Source organism: Gallus gallus, chromosome 3 (assembly GCF_016699485.2).
Source record: "Gallus gallus isolate bGalGal1 chromosome 3, bGalGal1.mat.broiler.GRCg7b, whole genome shotgun sequence".
Classification (NCBI taxonomy): Eukaryota; Metazoa; Chordata; class Aves; order Galliformes; family Phasianidae; genus Gallus; species Gallus gallus.
In genome coordinates this window covers 953,199-974,745 of record NC_052534.1, presented here as the reverse complement: position 1 = coordinate 974,745, position 21,547 = coordinate 953,199, and the positions used below count along the sequence as shown (strand labels likewise).

Here is a 21,547-nt window from a genome sequence, read left to right as displayed (position 1 = left end):
AGCAGATTGAGCAAAACATGCTTCACAGACATTCTGTGGTAATGAGAGTGTTTGAGGTTTTAACTGAAGTGCATAAGGTTGATACAAGATTGCCAAATTAAAACACAGAATCTCTGACAACCATTTGGAGGATGTGGGACAGATTATTCCACATTGCTATCACACTGAGTCAGTGGTGGGGCCAAACAGAGCTTCCAAAACATAGTTGCAATAAAGCCATAAGATATCCATCAGCTCACCAGCATGTTGTAAAGATTGTCCAAACATCATGAAGCCTTACAATAGGAACAGGACATTTGAACACAGGAAGAAGCAACTTTCATACTGAAGTTACATCCAAATTATAGGTATATGAACATGGCCAAGAGGTAATAAATACAATATCATGTGTGCAAGTATACATGCACCATTCTGAATGCTCAAGTCTGTGTGAAGATACTGTCCAGTACTGAGCCTACCTACAGTGTAGAGCGCCAAGAAAAAGAAAAATTAATGAAGTTTAGAAGGCAGACAGCACACCAAAGTCATCAATTTCAGGGGAAGGTTTACTGAATTCCATGACACCTTCCAATTTTAAAATTTTAGCTGAAATGTTGCTAAGATTATTCCAACAAGCCACAGAGCATACATGTTTTAAGATACAGGAAGGCCGCATCTGGGAAATCTGTTTTTATGTGACCAAAATCTGCCTCAATTGAGACAAGAGTGTAAGTTAAATATAATAAACATTACCTTAAAGTACATCTATAATAATCACCACATGCACGCACACATACATGTTACAATTTTAGGCTCTGTCAATGTGGTTCTAAGTCTAGCATGGAGCAGTCATCATGGTTTCAGTGGAACCAGTAGACCCATGGCCACTTACAGAACTGTGGGGACCTGTGACTAGGGAGTTTATTTAAGTTCAACTTCACTCTTATGTCACAATATCTGAACACCTCTCAGTTTTCTTAATCAAATAGAAACACAAGTTTAATTCACATATTACCAAGGCAAAGAAGTATTAGAAATCCCTTCCTCCTAACTCTGTGATTTTATTTATTTGTTTTACAAAACCATTTCAGCGGAAAACACATTTTACCAAAACAAAATTTGAAACAAAATCTCTGCAGCAGCTTGCACTTTGCACACTTTGAGCTAGGAGCTACTTCAGCTGAAATATCTACTTTCTGTATTTAGTAAATTATATTTTCAAAATTATTTTCAATCTGTCAGTGAATACACTACTCACAAAAACTAAATACTAGTAACATAATCTTCATGCAGACACGAAAATTAAAGCTTTATTGTGGGGTGATCTTCTAAGTCAACAGCACCTGATCACAGCCAGCCACATGCCTTAAAATTTTATGATTACTCTCAACGGACACTTCCAAAATGATTTCAATGTGAAAAACAGCAGCGTATTTTGTTGTCATAAAAATACACAATAGTCAAGACAAAAAAAAGTCATTTGAGTTATGTTAATGGAATTGGGTAGCAGATCGTTCTGCTTCTAAATAGCCTTCTTCCCAGATTCAGCAGGCTGGTAAACATCATAAACTGAGATTATGCACTGGCTGCTACCAGTGTCTAAAAACATGGCTGCTTTATAAGTCATGATACTCCTTAAACCATGTATTTTAGAAAGCTGAAAAGATAATTTTGAATCAACCATTTAACTTGAAACTTGTAAGGAAGCAGATACAGTTTAATGGTTCAACCTTTAATGGCAATGAGCTGTTTCACAATATCTGCTTCTTCAACACTGTGTTACGGAAAGGAAAAAAAAAAGGAGAACTATTGCTTACAGTTAACTATACTTAAGTGAAGTTAGAGATTTTTTCCCCCCCCTTCAATAAAAAAAAAAAAAGAATATTCAAATTGTATTAAGAAAAAAGACATGGTAAGATCACAAAGAATTTGACAGGATCAAAAGTTTTCTTTCACAATGTTTTATCAAAACACTTCAATTTCAAGTCTAACTTCAGGATATTAGAGAGCTGTAATCTTAATCCTACTCACCTGCCATATCCACTCCAACAAGTGGAACAAGACTCAGAAGCACAAAATCACAATTCACAACAATATTAGAAAGCAAGAACATTCTAAGAGTGAAAAATACAATGGGCCACATCCTTAAATCCTACTAGTATACTTAAACCAGCATAATCTAGAACCACAATTAGCTCCTCTAAATTACCCTGTTGATTAGTCTACCTGCCCTTTACCACTACCCCAGTCAGCAGAGCACTAAGAAGCTGAAGAAAACTCATCATTCTCACTCAAACCTCAAGCTCTAGAGTCATTATTGGATTTGTCATGAGAGGATGTGAATATTCATGCCCCAACTTCTCATAATACATGGGCTGGTAACAAAGAATATACATAGTAAGCTATTGAACACTTAAACTTCAGTATAACAGTGTAGATAAGTAAACATTCTTACCTCATTTGAATTGGTGTAGCCCAAAAGCAGATTTGCTGCTTTAATGTCACCATGAACATATTCATTTTCATGTATATATTCCAGAGTATCCAGCTAAGAAGGGATTTAAAACAAAAAAGAAAGCATCATCTCCACTCCACCCTTAACTCTACCAGCAAATTTTCACACACAGTGGAGCGAAGGGCTACACAGACTGAGGTGACTGTTTTGAGTTAGAGCACAAGGACTGACCACTCTGTCCACAGGGTCTGTTGCTGCCATGTGTACAGCTGGTGGCAAATCATGAATAAGCTCTACTTTGCCATGAGTATCCCTGTCTAACTGCTGTAAGAGTACCAGCTTCTAAGGTCACAAAGCAAAACAAGCATTTTATAAACTCTGGAGGAACTTCAGAAGAGCGCACAATCAGCCCTGAAGGTTTGTAACATGTTTGATCCTGCCAATTATTACATGGCCTGCATCTCATATCACTATCTCCTCCTCATTATCATCTTTCTTCAGCTCTTTACTGAGGTACAACAGCTCTGATACTTAAAAAACAAATGTGTGCACTTGACAACTCATAAAAAAGGCAATCTTGGCTGTTGAAGGGTATAAGAATAGCCAAAGAGCGTTCAAAGTTTGTCAATGATACGACCATTAAAGCCCTTCACCTTATGCTATTTTTTTTTTTTTTTAGGTTAGAGGTAAACTTCGCAGGTGTCCAGTCTAAAACCCTGCTTCAAGCAGTGGTAATCTGAATTAGACAAGGTTGTACTAAACTGTCAAGCTTTAGAAGTCACCCATGATGGACATTCTCTGACCTCTGGGATACACATTCTAGTGCAATGCTATTCCTTCTGCAAAAACTTTTCCTTAACATTCAATTAGAATTCCTCTTCTTTCAACTTATTGCCTCTGCTCCATTTGCTGTGCACTTCTATTCAGTAATAGCAGTCTTTAACAAGTTAAAGCACAAATAAGCACATAATACAATTTTCTGTTAGAATGTGACAGTTGAACTGGTCTTTGAAACCGGTATTTGCAGACCAGCCTTATCCTGTCTGTACTACCAGTGGAGTAGTACAGTTCAGCAAACACACAAATTTTTGCATTCAAGCATGCAACTGTGAACTTTGACAAATATGGATGTCTAATACAATACCCTTCAAACACTGAAAGAAAAAAAATCAATACATGTTAAAGCATGAGAATGGGCTTACATAGCTCAGTCTAGACACACTTTTTGAAGCTCATAGTCTGTGTTTTCACCTATTAGAAAAAGTTTGGTTTGAGCCTTCCAAACATTCAATCCACAGACTTTACACTTCATGCTAACTGTATTTTTAAAAGAATGGAAAAAAAAAAAAAAAAAAAAGGAAATGCACACCAATTACATACATTTAATTTCTAAACTCAACAGCTACCTAAATTAACTACAACATTTCAGGAAGATAATTTTATTAGTTGTATTCAGCAATTTTGAGGCACAGCAATTTCCTTTCTCTGTATACATACCATTCGTGCCCCAAGTTGCAGAACAGTCTCCTTCTTGAATCTGCTTCCACAGTCTTTAAAGATTCTTTGAAGGTCTTCCCCCAGTCTCTCCATGACCATGAATCTATAGCTGTGCAGATACACAAAAAAGGGAGAATACCTTAGAGACAAGGGTGCACGCTGGTGGCAGCTCCATCCTTTTGAAAATGGATCTTCAGTCAATTTCAGGTTCAATTACAATTCATCTTATTACCTTTTTCCCTTGTGCTCAGCCAAGCCTGATCCCCAAAACACTGGGATTCCTAAGCATCTTATTTTTTTGAGATTCATCCATTTTCTTACTGAAATAGTAATAAAGAAAATATAATATTGGGTTAAAGGTAACTAGAGAATTTTCAGGGTTTCTTTTTTAGCTATTGAGCCAAAACTGAGAACAAAACAATGAAACAAGTGTGACTTATTTTGCAGTTACTGTAGCAAACAAGAGATCATAGCTTTACCCTGAAGTTCTCTATGTTCTCCCAAAGAGGAAGTATTTGTTTTTCTAGCAACATGGCAATTTGTTCCCTTCAAAGGCCGACAAACAATTATCAGTAGCTGTCAAAATAAATCTTCAGGAAGCTCTACTTCATTTTATACAGAGCGCTTCAAGTTAACACAAGTGCTTATGCCTATCAGTGGTTTCAGTCATTTGAAGTCTTTAGGACAGTTACCACGAATAAATCAAATCCATGCCAAAGCATCTGCGGAATCAAGTGCGTTGATTACTACTAAATCCTGTGATGATTACACACATTCCCAACTTTGTACATGGGAATAGTAGCTAGCAGAACTACAGTTGCAAATTGGTCAGTGTACTTCTGTTCTAAGGCTGACAACTCCCTGGGGTCCATACATTGTTGCATGCTTTCTAACACATTTGTCATACTTCTGTTTTCTCTTCCAATCAGAAAGAACAAAGATAACATTCAAATAAAGAAACTTACAGCAAAATAAAATTATCACAGCACCAGGCAGAATCAGTTCAATGTATGTGAAGGGAATTGACTATCATGCTCTAGAGCATCAGTTCTTATCAGAGAAATGAAAACAAAATTAGTCCTTAAATTTAACTGAAGCAGAATTCCATGTTTTCTGTTTTCTTAATTTGTTGATATATTACTTACTTTGCTCTTGTTTTGCAGCCCTTTGGTAAAATTTCAGTTCAGAAAATAAGGGGCCATTTTCAAGATACTCCTATTTAGAAATAAACAAACAGCATAATAAAATACCTCAGAAAGACAACAGTTTCTAATCAAAGGTCCTAGAGAAATTCAAAGACAAATTAAAATCACTTTTTCCATCTCCCACATACTATGCCATCTGAAATGCAATTTTAATAAATAGTTGTTTGGCAATGCGCTTTCATATGACCCAGATTCTGTCAGGAATTAAGATACTATTTTAAGAAATTCTATGGATCGGACACGTTTAAATTCACAGCTTGATTTTCCTTACCTAACTATTCAGGGCAGTAATCAAGGAAAGAATCAAATCAAGGAAATACTATGCGTTGTGGAAACACCAAGTACATCCTTTAGTAGGGAAAGTATATCAAGATGTTAAAAAAATAGAACATATAAAATATAAAATAAAAATCATCACAAGCATGCAACACATACTCAATGCGGACAATAAGGACAGATAATTAAGAGAAAGCGCTGCATACAAGTTAACAACTTAGAAATGAGATCTAAACATTACCACTTTAATTACATGCATTGCATCATCTTCTACTGGAACGTGAATATGAGGGGAAGCTGCAAAATGAGAAAGAGTTGAATCAGCTGTGTGAAATAAAGTAGCAAAGAGCAAGCTAAGATTAACTAAGGTGATCCGAAAAATACATGACAAAGATATCCAACATTCTATCTGAATTCCTACTTTTAAAGGTCAAAGATTTGCAAATTGAAAAAGAAAAAACAACGAATCAACAAAGTAATGTAGAAGTTTAATCAACAAGTATAGAAGCAGTTTTAACCCACATTTTCAGAACTCTCTCCTTCAGTGCTAAGAAGTAAGCAGGACATCCCCACTGCACGTTTTCACCACAATGAGGTATTCCATTATAATAGACTACCAGTCAATTGGATAACCTCTGTATTTGGTTCCTGTCAATCCACTGTCGTGACAAAGACACCACTTAAAAGTTATGACCTACATTATGCCTCTAGACAAGATTGTCAGCCTTCCTCTATTACAAATTACTCTGGCCTCAGAACCTTGATTTCTATTCTGACATTATTTAGACACTGGCCTAAGTTAGGGATAGCACAGCCATCACCTGTCTAAAAGTGGAGATGAGGGAATGTGCTTCAGTACAATCAGAAATTTCAAAACAATAATTGACCACATGTGCCAATTACAGCCCAGGAGACAGAACCTCTCTGCACAGACAATGTGATTCTATTTAATTCTGACCCTGAAAGAACTATCAGCTCTCTCTGATAGTACTGAAGCTACAGAGAGCTATACTGGGATTAAAATTTAATGAGACTAAATCACCTCTTAGAATGATCATTGAAAAAAAAAATAAAAAGAATGCAGTTCCTAGGAAATAAGTGTTCCTTTCAAACTTCTTGCAATGATCAAATACCAACAACAGTCCAGGTGTGAAGCACTTCAACTGTCAGCACACGCAAAAAATAGACCACTTTTATCCGCATAATAAAAATAATAAAAATAAGTAAAATTGACCAAACCAGCCAAGCTTATAATTTTTTTTATGGTCAGAGAATATGAACAGATTTCTTCAGATGTCATCTTCCTTCAACTTTACTCAGCCTCTGGGTTCAATCTGGCAACATTCCACCCCAAACCCCCACAGGCTGTCCTTCACGCTGTTGTCTGCTTGACATGAATGTTTCTGTTAATAGCACATTCAGATAAAATGAATGTATTCCAAAATAGTAGCTCTGGAATGCACGAAGTATCCATGGACTCAGGTGGGTAACAGTCCTATTCAGTACACAATTCAACACTATTCTTACGAACAGGAAGGAAATTTTGGTAAACTCTATTCTTACCATTTTCTTGCACCATACTGGCAATTAAGGCACAGGTGCTGAGGTTTTTTTTTATCTTTCTTTGTCACATGTAGGCTAGGTGCTAACAGCTGAACATACTAGTTTAAAGGAACACATTCTATGTGTTTTCACTGTACTCAATAATGCCACATTACTCAAACAGAATTAGATGCGCTCTCTTACTGACATAGATCAGAAAATAACCTGTGTATAAAAAAAATTATTTTAATACCAAATTACTTAACTGAGGCTTGATAGGTACAGAGGAGTACCAAATGTATTTCAAAGAGTCTGATCTAACTTCCCTGTAGACTTCTTGACATTTTATAAAGAGAGGCCTCATTCATGTAATTTGGAACAGACAGTAACAGCTGTCAGGGTAACGAAGAAGAGCAATTAACAGGAGATAGCCCAGCAAAAGGGCCTAACCCTCACGGTTCTCACACTATAACTGTGTGGATGCTTTTTGGAGTAATACTGAAAGAATATCCTGAAGGAAAATAAAACCAAACCTCACTGCAATGTGTCACAATGTGAAAAGGAAGAGAAGTTTAGACAAAGCTCAAGAAGATAGAGGAACAGATGCTCTAGAAAATTAGAAACATGACTTTCAAATATACAAAAGGAAGAACGGAATGATCACCCTTACCTCATGATCATCCTTACCTCACGTACATGAAATAAGGCAGAACATACAGAATGGATAATATTCTGCACTTCTTACGCACATAAAGCTCAGTAATCACATACTTACTGATAGGTAGAAGTTGCATATGTAGCTTTTGTCATATATTTTAATTAACCATTCAAATATCAGGCAGCAGCATTTACCCATGGCTTAGGAAGAAAACAGACTATTTTTTTGTCCATAAATATACATAAATGGTTTTTAAAAAATGGTCTCATTACTATGTATAGTTACTTAACAGACTGGAAAGGCTCCCAAGGTTTAACAAACAGTCTGATTACATACCTCATAGACCACCACCACATACTCTCCTGCGAGTTTAGCTCATAGTTAATTACTGTATACTCGTAATTAGCCATGTGCTAGCCTCGTTCTGTGTGGTAGCACATGGCTATTTATAATATTACAATCAGTTAAATGCTAGACTGCAGGACAGTAAGCAGAGACCCTGCAGGAGAGCAATGCTGATATGCAGGAGGTCTCTGATGGCGTATAAGCACACACAGAGTACCAGAAGCACTATACGGTGAGATTATGTTTGCAAAGGGTATCTTAAAATAGCATAACAAATGTGAGTTCCCACTTTACAGTCTGTGTTGCTTATATGAACTAGAGATGCACGGTTTCCTTATGTCTGGGGGGGGAAGAGTGTTCATGTATGCACACAATCAAAACCATTGTCTGCATAATTGTTAAGTGGGAACACTGGCGCAAGATGAATCTGTGCAGGGGGCTGCGGCAGCTTCCATCTCAAGCCAAGAAGAGTCTCACAAAACATTTGCAAAGGGCACAGCCCTATTTTTCCCTCCTCTCCTTCATTTTACAATCACAGCTCTCATGCCACTGAAAAGTATAGAAATACTGAAACAAAGCAGTGTGGTAGGATACACATTCTTTGCCATTACTTCCAACTGTAGTGCCTACAGAACACTGCAAATAACTTACCTCATGTTGTCCAGAATTTCCTAATTTCATCCAGGCATAGCAGTTATAGTCTTATCATCCACCTCAATCATAAATTTCATCCATTTCATTGCTGAGTGCCACAATCTTAATTAACATAGCTTTACAAATGTTAATATGACATGGTAACAGAAAGAGTGTTTCTGGATGAACTGCCATTTCCTACAACCACTCAGCACAATTGCATGCAGTCTGACAAAGAAATGTGTCAATTCTATTTGCCCGTTCAAATGTGCTTGTTACAGATTTAGCAGTTACTTGGTGGCAGTCACATATGGAATACGGTGAGATATTTTCAATAGCTCTCACAGAACCAGTTTTGTTGACAAAGTTTACACAGTGAAAAAGAAAACAGCACTGATTTGGCAGTTAGAAAAAATATCCCTGCTCTTGCCCACAGCTGGTGTCTTTGCCACCACTGCATATTTTGAGGATATATTTGCTTTGGAAATGTGAAAAAAGTATTTCAGAAGTCCTTGGGTTGCTAGCATTATGTTTTTGCTTTATTTCATTGGGTGACTAATCTTGAAGCATGATACTGTCAGCCTATTTCTGAAAAAGCTAAGACCTAACCTCAAAAATGCCTCAATCCGATGTTACAGGCTACCAATAAAAAAAAAGCTGAAAAAACTCTGACCGCATTGAGGTCAGCCAAGAGCTGTTAAATCCAATGACTGACAAAAGCACTGCTCAGAGCATCTAACAACAGAAACTAATCCAAGTTGCAGCTTTATAGTTACTAAAAACAAAATGTAAACAAATAAGAAGTAGCATCTGCTATTTAGTACAAAATTACACATATATCCTACATATGGGGAATACTAATGCAAATATTTAAAGGCAAGCAAAAAACATGGCTTCTTAGCCTCCCTCCCCGACACTTCCCTATATTCAGTGTTTCCCGAAGAAGTGAAACATTCAGTGCTTTAAGTATCTGATGATGCATCATCACTTTCTAAACAGACTCTTTTCCGAGCAATGTTTATGAATATTTTTTCCTACATTCTTCTTCTAGGTACACTTACAAATGTGGTTTTATTACACAAATTATACATACATGTCCATCTACCTTGCCTGTGAAATCATCTTCCACAAGACACAAGTAAACTGCTTTTGGAAGAAAATGGTGCTGAACTTCCCAAGCGTTTTGCTGGTACCTGTAGATATCTCCAAGTTAAGGACACTTAGTACTGGTAGGAAATTTCACTGTATTGCTTACACATCTCTCTGTGAAACCTTTGTGATTCACTAAAGCTATAGTTTTGCAATCCACAGCAATAGAAGCCACCGTTCGCCTTTCAAAGTTAATTACTGGAAGCTGGAAGAGGTATGATACATCCTTTAACCCTAGGCAGAAAAGTTATATGTGGTCTGCTCTTACAGCACTCTCAAACAGGAGCTCAGGCCTCTAATATTTAAAACGTGGTGCACAAACTGTTTTCTGGCAAGATTCTGCTCTAGCCCATCTGCCATTTTGATGTAGAGCCCACTAAGAAGGTATGATGCCAGTTTCAGTAGGTTACAGGTGGCAACAACAGAGAGGTTTGCCCAGAGGGGTTGTGGATGCCCCATCCCTGGAGGTGTTCAAGGCCAGGTTGGTTGAGGCCCTGAGCAACCTGGTCTAGTAAACGGGGAGGTTGGTGGCCCTGCCTGGCAGGGGGGTTGGAGATTCATGATCATTGAGGTCCCTTCCAACCCAGGCCATTCTGTGATTCTGTAACAGCTGTAGAGAGTGCCTTCCATAAGGCAACAAGTGCCACACAGCTCAACCACAGTTTTTTCCTTTTTACATATAACACTATTCCAAAATACCTACTTCACTGGGAAATAATTATAATAATAAACCTGCCTTCTTCCCTTTCAGTTTTACTTAGCATATCAGGGTCTTGGTCTCTGACCAGAATTCCTGCAAAGTAGACAAATAAAGAGCAAAACAACAGCTCCCAAATCACAAATCCATAGATATGAAAAAACAAGGAAACAAAAGTGTCAGAACATTAAAGTATAATAGCAATGAGCTCTTGCAGCACCAGCAAGAACTTGGAGAAGCAGGAGAATTTCCTCTAACAGATGGAGCAATCTGAGCTGCTAACAGGTACCAGGTAACTAACAAGCCCTAGGTAACTGCTGAGTAACAAAAAGAAGCCAAATGTATGCTCTAGTTTGCCTATAGGGTGAAAAACTATAAACACAGATGCAGCAAGTAGATTGCTTAATATTAGTGACTAGACAAAAATACTTTCCTGAAGTGGCATTTATCTGGCAATGACTTTTTCACACTAAGGTTCACACCTACAGGTACAATGAGAGCTTTGTTGAAAAGCACTTTCACACCTGAAGCTTGAGAAAGATCCATCCCTAATCAGTCACCTGCTAGTGCTTTTAATTACAGCTTTTTTTTGCTATTAATATTCTTCTTTCCACTGAATTCATTTTTAAAAAAATCCTGAATATATACTGTTAGATATTATTGCTACTGCATTGTTAATTTGTTTGCTGCAGTACAGTAAATAATTTTGGAGAAGTTAATTTAAGCAACTAAGTACCTCATTTCTCTAGAGGCAATTACTAAAGTCTGCTTCCTAACTCAAACCAAGGAATGAACACTAAGAACATGACAGAATATGTTTCCATCAATGCTTCTGTTCCCTGGCACATTACACCCCCAAGCAAGGGTATACAAATTAGCCATGGAAATTTCTTTTTCTGAAATAGAAAAAACCTTTCTTCACACCATTCAGCCTACTTCTCAGAACACGAGGTGTCAAAGTATCAACAGCAGAGCAAACCCTGGTCCAAACTCAAAGTCAGAAGAGGCCACAATGAATGATACTGGTACTAAAATATATTTATCCATTCAACCACTGTTTACTGCACAAGGTTCTTTTTTGTTTGGTTGGTTTTTTGCCTCCTCTTGGAAAATGGAGAGGAAAAAGAAAGAAAAAATGGAGAAGAAAAAATAGCTATACAAGTGACAGATCTCCAAGGAGGACAAAAGCATCACTTACTGTAGCATTAGCACCTTCCTGAGCTTCTCATATTGTAACAACACCTACAAATGTAGCAGTCAAACAGCAGTATACAAACACCTGCTGCAAAGCCAGCTATGAAGAACGGTTTCAAAACTTTTCACCTATCACTTACAAAGTTCTATTTCAATATACAGGTATAATGCAGTTAGATCACATTTGCAGTGTAGTAAGTAAAATACACAGTCTAACAAAATATAAATACAGGTATTAGGAAGAACTATCTGCTTTTGTTAGAAATAAGTCTGAAAGCAGGTAATGCTGTGTACACCAGGTTTTACTGCAACAATGGAATCCTAGCAAAACACTGCGTGACCTTTTCGAATTTAAATTTTCCGTCCAAATTGTGCATTAATAGAGTCCTTGCAGCAGGATTACAGAATGATTTATATAAAGACTGCTGTTAATTACTGACTGCAATCAGTAAGATAAATGAGAGAATGTAAGACTCTCAGTAGCACCCTCCTCAACTCTAGCTTAATTTTCGTATGTACTGCCACAGTTCTCCACAGGGCTACAACCTATTTGTGAGACCAATAATATGTCATGTCCTCCCCTGGTTACTCTCCATTCTGTTCCTGCCTTATCAAAGGGGTATCGGTTCCATCTGAGGTATCGGATGGCAAACCAGCACCAGTAACAAAAACTAGCATGTCAGAGCATAGGTAGGTCCAGTGAATGATCCGTATTGCTTTTGCTGGGACAAAAGCAACGTTTGAAAGAACATCTCTAGACAGCTCCTAGTGCTTCTGGCAGCAGAGGAAAGTCTGCTCTTTGGGAGCATTAGGAGGAATCAGTATTTGTCAGCCTTCTCCTATTTACCCTGGTTAAAATAAAAATGCAAAAGAAATCCAAGGGAAGGAACAAGTCAACAGAGAAACAGACAAGATGGCACAAAGACAGGAAAGAGCAACTAGAAAAAATAGGGAAAATGTTCATGATGCAGAACAAAACTTGTAGCTACTGGTAACTGTCACCTACATAATTAGAAGCCCTGCACCTAAAGAAACTATCAGCATTCTACGGCTCCAGGTTAGTAAATGGCTTTCAGCAGCTTTGATTCAGTGAACCTTCCAAGGAATGCATCTCTAGTAAACATATTTTGCAGAGATGATGTAAAATATCTCAAGTACATTGTTATAGATTAATGGAGAGTGGAGTATCCTTAATGGCAAATTAAACTATAACAATGCACATCAAAATCTTTACACTGCTACAGTAAAAATACTTGTTAAAAGATACAGCCAAAAAAGTTAACCTTTACTTTTATAAAAGGGCTGTGCTGCTCATATCTGGCAGGGGATCGAAAGAGTCTTACCCACCTCTCTACAGTTCTTTCTGTGTTAGTTTCTCACTGAAACTTTAGTGGCCACTCTCACATTTTGCTGCATACATACTAAAAACTAGGCGGAAAAGCATAAAGAAGTTGGCTTAGCACCAAGCATCTGTGTATAATCATCTACTTCACCCTCCTTGCCACTCAGACTCTCATTTGTAAGGACATGGTATATGTTATTTAATATGAACATGCATCTAAGATAAGGATGTGGACAAAGCAAGGTTTCACTCAGTGTCAATACGAGGATAAGTTTTGCCCACTACCTCTTTTAATTGTAAGATAAGGTACAAGGGGAACAAAGCCTTCATTTCAGTTCTACATGTAACACTCACTGTCATTCTAAAAGAAAACATTAAACGAACACAAACACCATTTTAAGTGGCAGCTGTATTCTTCAGCTATGGTGTCACTTATGACAAAACATCTAATTGCAATACCAAGGGCAAATCCACTGACTGCTTCCTGCGCCAGTTCAGGGGGACTCAAACTGTAACAAACACCTGTATAATCAGGCAAACAACTAATAAAATCTACAAGATACCAACTGAATTCCACGTGCTATATCACCTACAAGGTCCACCGCAATTTGACTGTAAATGACAGAGCTGCATTTTGACTCAGGAACATTTTCTGTCTGATTTGAATTACATCCACAGCTACAGCCTTACTTTCGGCACTGCATCTGCAGACCCTCCTCCGTGAGAGCCTTCTAAAAGCCATTCCTTTGGATCCTGACCCCCACTTGACATCCCTGTACCTTCTCCCACAATTCATCCTTGAATGGCAATATCCAGAAGTAACTTCATTTCACTTCTTAGCTCCTGCCAAGCTCTGTATTCTTATGGTAACATTTTTCATATTTTCTCTAGGCACAGCATCTCTCAAACGTGAACAACCAACATTATAAAGAAGGTCATAAAAAGCTATCATACACATCGAAAGAAAAAGAATGTAAATATTCTTAGCATGCTAGCCTTTGACTCCTCTAACCACAGTTAGCTGAAACTCTTATCATACCCACTGGTTCGGTTTGCAGAGCCATTAGGTACATGCGAACTACATCAACTCCAGAAGAAATGAAACTATAGAAGCCCACCAGATATACTCCAACTCTTAACACAAACATAAGGATTCAAAACAGTTTCTTTCTTCTTTGTGGCCTCAGATCACACACTTAGGAAATTCTGCACAGCAAACCACACCAAATCTAGTCCAAAGTGGAAAACAAACAAACACCTCAACTTAAATATAGGGCAGATGATGTAGGCCATGACCACCAACTATTGCCAGTTCCTCATGTAATTGTTACAACAAACTACCAACAAACAAACACAGCCTTAATTTTCTAATTTTATCCAGATTTTTCAGTGACTGTGTTTACTTTGTAGAAAAGCAGAAGCAGTGGCTTTTTTCCTTTTTTTTTTTTTTTTTTTTTGCTGAAATCTCAGTGCCTGTACATGTCTCCAGTCCCATGCTCTCTCCAATAAACAAATAAATAAATGTAAAAAAAAAAAAATATTTCCACACAAACCTGAAGTCCAGATGTGCAAGTAAAACTGTCCACTCCCCTTCAACTTACAGCCACATGGTACTAGCTGGAAGTACAACTCTTTAGGCAAACAATACCTCACCACAAATGGGATCATCACATCATGGAACAACAGATAGGTCTTTAGTTGACGTTCAGTAGTGATTAGCCATAACAGACAAAAGGAGGAAAAAAAAGCAGGAAAGGAAGAACAGTTTGGTGCAATATAAAGTGTTCCCTAACAGCTGAAAAAACAGAGAAGCACAATGAGTTAACCAGTCATAACAACGATCATAATAAGTCTGCTCTTGAAAGAGTAGTGGCATGCAAGTTCCTCATTTATGACTGCAAATACAACACGAGGAAACACGCTAATCCTTATAAAGAAAATGCATCTCTTTACACAGTAGGTGCTTGATCCTACAGTCTGACATGGATGGACAACTCCTTTCAGGTTTGCAGGGCAGTGCTAGACTCAGTGCGGTTTCATAGAGGAGAAGAACCTCTGTGCAGAACATCTGCCTTACTAAAGACAATGGAATTCAGAAGATGAGTGACAGGAACTGCACACATGCATTAGAAAGAAGAAAAAATAACAGAACTTATAACACTGCCTTGAAAACAGGATTTGTTCTTTCCTGAAGATCAGCAATAGCTGCCTGCATATGCAACATCTTTTCCAGCGACCCAGAATGCTTCACAAAGTGCCTCACAATGACTCATTCCTCGTCACACTCACACAAAGTGAAAGTTTCTTCTGAAGAAAGTACAGAAACATATATCTAGAATAGATACACAAACAAATAAAGAATGGCAATTATACCTCCTGCAGTTTATGCCTCTGATTCACGTGAGAAAGCCAAGAGGAAACTCACACATCGCCCTTATAATTACCATGCGTTTTACCTAAATACATCGCGTTTTACCTAAGTAGATCAGGCCAAACCCGCCCTGGCCGATCTGGCTGCCCAGCCTCCACGTTTTTCCTTCGGTGTCCTTCAGAATCATGTCTCTCGGGAGAGGAGCAGGCAGCTTGCCCCTGCCGCGCTCCTTGGGCGGCATCGCACCTCGAGGGAACGAAAGGAAAGGAAAAAAAGTTGACTTCCCTCCGAAAAAGAGAGATCCTTTGCCGGAGAATGGGCCCAGCACTCCGAGACCGCTGGGGAGGCCCCGAGCCCCGTCAGCCGCGGACCCGCCCTCAGCCAGGCCGCTAACGTCCTCCCCGCCGACCCCACCTCCCCTGAGCGCCCGCGGCCTCCTCTCACCACTGTTCACCAACTTCCCAGCAAGGAACTTCCCGCAGGCCGCGCTCAGGCGGCGCGCCGTCTTCCAGAGGGAAACCCCGGGGCGGAGACGGGGCGGGCCAACCCCGGCTGGGCCGCGCGATCTGCCCGCCCGCTTCTTCTGTTCCTCCTTCCCGCCCTGGGCTCTCCCCTCAGTGTGCACTGTGCCGCTCCCGCCTGTATAAGAGGAGTTGGCCCTACCGAACCCTGCGTGGGGGGAAGGAGAGGTTCCATCTCACCGCGGTTTGGAGTGCAGCACTTACTTTCAAAACTACGGTGACTCTACGGAGTGTCGCTGTTCAGTTCTCACAGGACAGATCAGGTCAGAAGGGACCCCGGAGGTGATGTAGTTCCAACCATGGGTTGGTGCCGTCAGCAGACCTGGTGAGGGTGCAACCCTCTGTGCCATTGCTAAAAGTGTTAAGAGTGTTTGTCTCAAAACAGACCCCTGGCAACGATTCAGGAGAAACTTTCTGGATTCATTACCACAGTAGGCTTGAACATACACCTTTACATCAAAGACACCAAAGTATCGGTGTCTACAACTTGCAAGTAACAGATTATGGCTGCAAAGCATGTATTAGCATCAGTAGAGGAGGAGGAAAAAGTAAGGGCTTTTATAACAAAATATAGTAAGGACCTGATAGTATAAGGACTTGTTTCATTGCTGGTAGCATATAGAATGTTATTGTTTTTGAAAACTTAGTTAGGCTACATATGTAACATCCAAGTGACTCATACAACAAAAATATAGCATAGGTGGTAGACTTAGATCCCACACAGCTGTAAAAAAAAGGTGTCTTGCACTACTTAAAAGAAGTTCTAGGTTTACAACCATCTAGGTTTCCATCCAAACAAGACTGCCTAAAGTCTTTCCCATCTTTACTGAGTGTTTTACAAGTTGTAAAATTTAACATGGTATGTATAAAGTATATACTCTACGAGTCAGAGAAGAGAGATCCCAGAAACAACAAGTGTTTGTTTTTTCATCAACTGTGCCCTTGTGAGGCCTCATCTGCAGTACTGTGTCCAGGCCTGGGGCCCCCAGCACAAGAAGGATGTGGAGCTGTTAGAATGGGTCCAGAGGAGGGCCATAAAGATGATCAGAGGGCTGGAACACCTCTCCTATGAGGAAAGGTTGAAGGAGATGGGCTTGTTCAGCCTAGGCAAGACTTAAAAAAAAAAAAATACAGAACAAACAAACAAAAAATCCACCCAAGACTTAAACATTTAAGCTTTCATCATTATTTGGAGAGTTAAAAGCCTTCAGAAATAAGCACAGAGAAATACAATAGAAATTATGGCTATCATGAAGATTTACTGCAAAAAGTAAGTTCTTGAGCATACCAAAATACTTCTGAAGAATGTTTGTTATCTAAATCAAGGTGCTTACTAGTAAAAAAAACCACAGCAAATAGAAAACTAAGAAAAGCCAACACCAAATTTGCCAGCAATTTGCCTGCTCCAGAAATAAGCATGCATATATAACCAGTTAAAACACAACAAACTTCACTAAATTTACCCTCTCCCCCCCCCCCCCCCAAAAAAAAAAAACAGATTAGGAAACAACAGTAGGTCATCTACATCCTATAAATAGAGCATTGCTGTGTTTTGTGGGAAGGACTAAGAAAGCCTCACTTATTATCAGCCAGCAAACCTCCCACGAAACATGAGCTTCATTAGTCAGGTTAAAGCCTCAATTTCCCCTTCACAGTATAGCTTCAAATTAACAGTTTGAGACTGATAGAAGGGGGTATGAATGCCTAAAATATTTATAAATTTGTGTTTTCTCTGGCGTGTTTTTTGTGGATTTGTGTGTGTGTGTGTGTGTGTGTGTGTGTATGTATGTGTGTGCACACATTTTTGTTTGTTTCTTTCTTTCTTTCTGTTGATTTTGTTTATTTTTGCAGAAACAATGATTATGATGGAAGCTATTTCCCTTCAAGGTAAGACAACCAGCATTATTGCAAAGTTCAAGAACATTTACAGGAGAAAAGTATGTACACTAATAAGAATAAAAATATACAAATCCTGGCAGCACACAACTGAGTATGACTTCAGTTGCATAGCCTATGCCTGGACAGAAACAATTTTATTCCACGGAGTAGTTTTTTTTTTTTTTTTCTTTTTTTTTTTTTAGCTAGGTGAAAGGAGAACTATAAGGCTTACTGATCAAGTTACAGTAATGTATCTAGTCTGCATTAAAAGTAAGGAATAGGGGATCATTCCTTTTCCTCTATTAATGTGTACTGTACAGTAATGTGTACAATATAAATACTGCAAATAGTGTTCATTATACTATTGTTCTAATAAACACTTGCTCCCTAAAGATGTCTGCCTTTGAGGCTCAAGACGTAGGCGCTGAAAATCAAATCATTGTTATTTTACTTATTAACAGCACATTGCTGCAAACAGCTGAGAGCCACAGGCCCTTCTCATGAGGAATCAATCCTTCATGCAGCTCGGGTGTGCAAACTCCAAGGACTATTTTACAAGTGGTGCAACAGGCTATTTGCCTGTTGGTATTAATGGCTTCAATACTGAGGCTTTTTTTTTTTTTTTTAACTCACATTTCTTGCAATATATATGTTGCTATATGAAGTATGAGCAAATCCTCGCTTCTCTGCAGAATCAGTGCAGTTGTTTTTATCATTGTTCTCCTGAAAAAGAAAACAGTGGTGCTATGTTGCCTAAGATGGCTCTTCCATAAGATGACTGTAGCTATCTAGTTATGAGCAAATGTCCTCTCAGTTTGTGAAACAAGGTTAGTTTTCTAAGTAACTCTTGAATACCTGGTTTCACTATCTAGCTGTATATTCAGATGCACTGTGCTATTAAGTATCTGACTTTTTGAATTTGTAGGTGCCTGAGAGGTACTCTGAGAAGTAGAAGGTACAAACTTAACTTTTGTCTTAGTTTCAGCTGGAATTGAATTGTTTTCTTCAGAGTGTTTGGTAGGATGCTATGTTTTGGTTCTAGGAGAAAAACAAAGTTGGTAACACACTGATGTTTATAGATTCTGCTAAGCAGCACTGTACAGAGCCAAGGCCATTTGCAGTGAAGAGCCCAAGGAGCTGGGAGGGAACAGAATTAGGACAGCTGACTTAACCTGGACAAAGGGATATTCCATATCATATGGCATCAAGTGGAAGGAGTTTTGAAGGGGGTGAAAGTTGATCTGGCTCTCTTCCACTGCTCAGGGGGCTAGCTGGGAATCGGTCGGGGGTGGTGAGCAATTCCTTGTGCATCACTTGTACATACATTCATTTATGTATATTTGTTATAATTATTATTTTCACTACCTTAGTACATATTTTTAATCTCAATCCATCCAGAAGTTCTACTTTTTTGTCCCCCAGTTATCTCCCCCATCCCACTGGGAAGAGGGGAGTGGGCAAACAGCTGTGTGGTGCTCAAGCACTGGCCTGGTTAAGCCACAAAAAGTTTTTTCCTGGTCTTTGTCTCAGAAGCATTGCTCTACTCCTAATTCTCTTGACAGAATACGTTTTAGAGGTTGACAAAAAGCATTGTGGTGTTAATATGGGTTAAGTTTTAAAAAAGCAGTGAAATTATCAGAGAGCAAGACCTTTCTTCAGGTATTCAACAGTATAACAAATTTTTTATCCACATTTTGAGGCTATTTGTTTATATCTTTGTTTTAAAGTATACCTATATTTTAGCATCCAATATGTTCTATTTGTTTTATTTTTTCTTCTATTTTCTCATATCAAAACTTTAATATTCAAAACTTCAATTATACAGGATGTTGCAGCCTCACATGCACAAATCTTAGATTTGTTGCATTAGAAGAGCAATTTGTAACTTCTCTCACTGTTGCACTGTGACACTTCTGTGGTACTTAACACTGTCATTTTACTATTTCCACTGTTAATTGTTCCCCTCCAATCCAGATGTCTTTGTTTAAGGTATCATGCCCAAATTTACAGTAGAGATGTAACATCTCTGTATTAAAACCATAGGCAACAAGAAATCACTTTTCCCAATTTCTACAGAGAAATACATTTGTTTGTGCATCAGTACAGAGTTCTGTACACCTGTGCTAATTCAGTTTGTTCTTGCTTCCTATTTCTTAGAACTTTTAAAGTAATTACTTTCTGCAGTATCAAGGGATCTCCAACATCTAGGGGGCATGTTGCTCAACTCAGTCACTGTCTAGGTGCACTGACTCCCATTTTAAAGACTCTTGACACTATTTTGTGTGACTGGCCCCATGATTGAGATCACATAATTACAATAATTAGGAAGCTCACCTCAGGATATTATCAGAGCAGCCCACCCAAAACCTAAGTCCATATGGTTTGAAATAGCTAATGAGTCAGTTAATGTGCTATGTCCAGGAGTAATGGACACTCAATATGGATGGCATGAAGCCATAATTTACCAACTTCCTGACTGATTAAGGTTTTCTATGTAGACAATTCTTGTATTCTGTGTCTCGCAATAAGTTCAAAGTATTAAAGCTTTTATGTGTTGAACAGAGCAGAAGAAACAGCTGAGACCTTTAAAAGACAGGCAAGAAATTAGGCCTCTCTCTAACGAAAATGCAAAAAAAAAAAAAAAAAAAAAAAAAGGAGATCTTAAAACATTCATCTTAAATATAAATCTACAAACAAATTATTTGAAATGCTCAGTTAAAATATAGGAGATGTCACAGATTGCCATTGACATTTGTTTCAATGCCAAGTAGCCTAAATGAATGACTCACTGACGCCCACACTGCCCTTTGCCAGGCCAGCAAAGAAAGTCCTAGAAGGGTTGTTTTGGCCTCTGTAACTTATCTACCAGTCCCTATTGCTTTAACTAAAAAAATATGTAGAACATGGGTGCATATCCTACCTCTTTTTGTATGTCAGGGATTTTACTTCTCATGCCTTTAGAAGGAAATTATTTACAAGCATTGGAAAGAAATTGTTTTTACCCACACTTATTTAATTCAAAAATATGCTAGGAGTTAATGTTTATTATTGTTGTGGGGGTAGATTGTATTTTCAGAGAGAGCAAAATGTCAAGTGGTTAAAGTAAAGGAGAAGTGATTTTCCTTATGGGAGTAGTTCTGGTAATCTTAATCCTGGCTCTGCTGCTAACTGATCTTAGAGGAATAATTTCATACCTATCTCACTTTATCCACGTGAAGCAACCCAGTTGGTTTGTTTTAAGAGTTACTGTGTACAGATTAGTGCTACTGGTGTTATGATGGGAAACATTTTCCCTATGTTATCATGAAATTCAGGATGCATTAGAACCAGTTTTCCAATATGGGCAGCTTAAATACGCGTTCTTTCTCCCATTGTTTCCCCCCCAAAAACAAGAGAAGATGAAGACATAAAAAAACGCATGAAGTTAGTGATCACAGCCTTTCAAAGAAAATAAGTATGTTCTTATCCACTGGCATTCTTGTACATTTTGTCCAAGGCATAAAGACTGTTGCAAACAGCCAAGAAATGTTGTTTAGTTCCTATGATCTCTGTTACTTATCCTTGGAAAAGATCTAATGTCTATCTAGAAATGAAAATGAGGAAGTCACAGGAATAGCAGCACTAGGAGCTTGGCAATGCACTTAGGAAGAAAGGTGAGTGCACTAATTTGGTCTTTCAATTTCTGAGCTTTATCTGCATAAAGCTGTTTGGGAAAGGAAGCTCATCCATCACAGCACCCATTATTCACCTATCAGTGCTACTTATATATATAAACTTAATTATTATGATGTGATATATTAAATAC

The 21,547-nt window shown here is 38.4% G+C and overlaps 1 protein-coding gene and 1 long non-coding RNA gene across 18 annotated transcripts in view; one reads left to right on the top strand and one right to left on the bottom strand.

The window, feature by feature from the left end:
- The window catches only part of VRK2 (VRK serine/threonine kinase 2), a 45,907-nt gene extending 29,782 nt beyond the window's left edge, over window positions 1-16,125 (bottom strand). For 4 of the 15 annotated variants that reach the window (XM_003640879.6, XM_004940112.5, XM_015283314.4 and 1 more), the window contains exons 1-7: window positions 15,788-15,871; window positions 15,449-15,589; window positions 5,654-5,709; window positions 5,077-5,146; window positions 4,164-4,251; window positions 3,932-4,040; window positions 2,435-2,527 (exon numbers count right to left, since the gene is read on the bottom strand). In XM_003640879.6, coding sequence (XP_003640927.2) covers window positions 2,435-2,527; window positions 3,932-4,040; window positions 4,164-4,251; window positions 5,077-5,146; window positions 5,654-5,709; window positions 15,449-15,584 — 552 coding nt within the window. In that variant the 5' untranslated portion in view covers window positions 15,585-15,589; window positions 15,788-15,871. Of the gene's footprint in view, window positions 1-2,434; window positions 2,528-3,931; window positions 4,041-4,163; window positions 4,252-5,076; window positions 5,147-5,653; window positions 5,710-14,525; window positions 14,971-15,124; window positions 15,144-15,448; window positions 15,872-16,068 lie in introns of those variants that run through there. The other 11 variants (XM_025148972.3, XM_040698501.2, XM_015283313.4 and 8 more) reach the window with 8 other exon arrangements.
- Window positions 15,972-21,547, top strand: part of LOC121110468 — a 35,633-nt gene continuing 30,057 nt past the window's right edge. For all 3 annotated transcript variants that reach the window (XR_005858961.2, XR_005858959.2, XR_005858960.2), the window contains exons 1-2: window positions 15,972-16,127; window positions 17,716-17,751. This is a non-coding gene — a long non-coding RNA (uncharacterized LOC121110468). The remainder of the gene's footprint in view (window positions 16,128-17,715; window positions 17,752-21,547) is intronic.